Raw genomic sequence first — 1,007 nt, forward strand, 5'->3', positions numbered from 1 at the left:
CAGAATATTCAACTCCGAATTTAATATTTCATTTTTTATCCCCAAAAAGGATCAATGTGACCTATGTGAGAGCTACAAGAATGCCAATGAGGAAGAAAAGCAACGTCTATGCCAAAAATATGAAGACCACCTTCAAGAGAAGACATTGGCAAGAACAAAAAAAGAGATGAACAAAAGCAGAACAGACAGTACAATAGTAGCAGTTTATGACTGACAAGCTGTTATGCAAGTCCTAAAAGGACAAATATCTATGTTTTTTTACAAATCAAGGATTAATTGCCTGAATTTTACTGTCAGCGACCTGAATGCAAAAGACGTTACTTGCTACTTTTGGGACGAGACTGAGGGATCTCGAAGAGCTGTAGAAATTGGTACCTGCATCCTTGCCTATATAGAAACTCAAATTGAAAAGGATCCGGAAAAAGAAATAGATCTTATTTTTTACTCTGATAATTGTGGCGGTCAACAGAAAAATAAGTACATTTTGTCAATCTATGCTTATGCGGTCATTAATTTAAAAGTCAAATCTATTACACATAAATTTCTTATACGTGGTCACTCGCAAAATGAAGGTGATAATGTGCAGTGTCATTGAAAGACAAATTAAAAGACACCTAAAATCTGGACCAATTTACACACCAGAGACATACCGCACTTTGATTCGCTCAGTCAAGAAAACGGGAAATCGGTACAAAGTTGTCGAAATGACCCACGATAAGTTTTATGACATAAAATCTCTTCAAGAATCATAAAAATGTGATAGACTGAGATATTATTATTAAGAACTTTTACTTTATGTTGTTACCGAAAAATTATTAGCTATTTATTTTTATACTGAGAAGGTATTTTTTTATCTTTGTACTGAGAAAGTTTAATTTTTATTTTTGTACTGAGAAAGGTTTATGTTTGAAAGTTTATTTGTCTCTTTTTTTATTTTTCAATAAATGCTTTCACTATAATACATTGTTTTATAATGAACCTTAAAACAATACTTTTGAGTTGGATAA

The 1,007-nt window shown here is 31.9% G+C and overlaps 1 protein-coding gene across 1 annotated transcript; it reads left to right on the plus strand.

Annotated features, from left to right (window-relative positions):
- Positions 1–223: 223 nt before the first annotated feature.
- Positions 224–595, plus strand: LOC126910004 (uncharacterized). The gene has a single exon (XM_050692406.1). It carries the CDS (start codon positions 224–226, stop codon positions 593–595), a length of 372 nt encoding a protein of 123 aa, XP_050548363.1.
- The last annotated feature ends 412 nt before the right edge of the window (positions 596–1,007 follow it).

Source organism: Daktulosphaira vitifoliae, unplaced genomic scaffold, assembly GCF_025091365.1.
Source record: "Daktulosphaira vitifoliae isolate Bord-2020 unplaced genomic scaffold, ASM2509136v1 Scaffold_2947, whole genome shotgun sequence".
NCBI classification, from domain to species: Eukaryota; Metazoa; Arthropoda; class Insecta; order Hemiptera; family Phylloxeridae; genus Daktulosphaira; species Daktulosphaira vitifoliae.

What these genes read in the sequence shown, in the direction of transcription:
- LOC126910004 (XM_050692406.1), top strand. Translation starts at nt 224, where the DNA reads ATGCAAGTCCTAAAAGGACAAATATCTATGTTTTTTTACAAATCAAGG.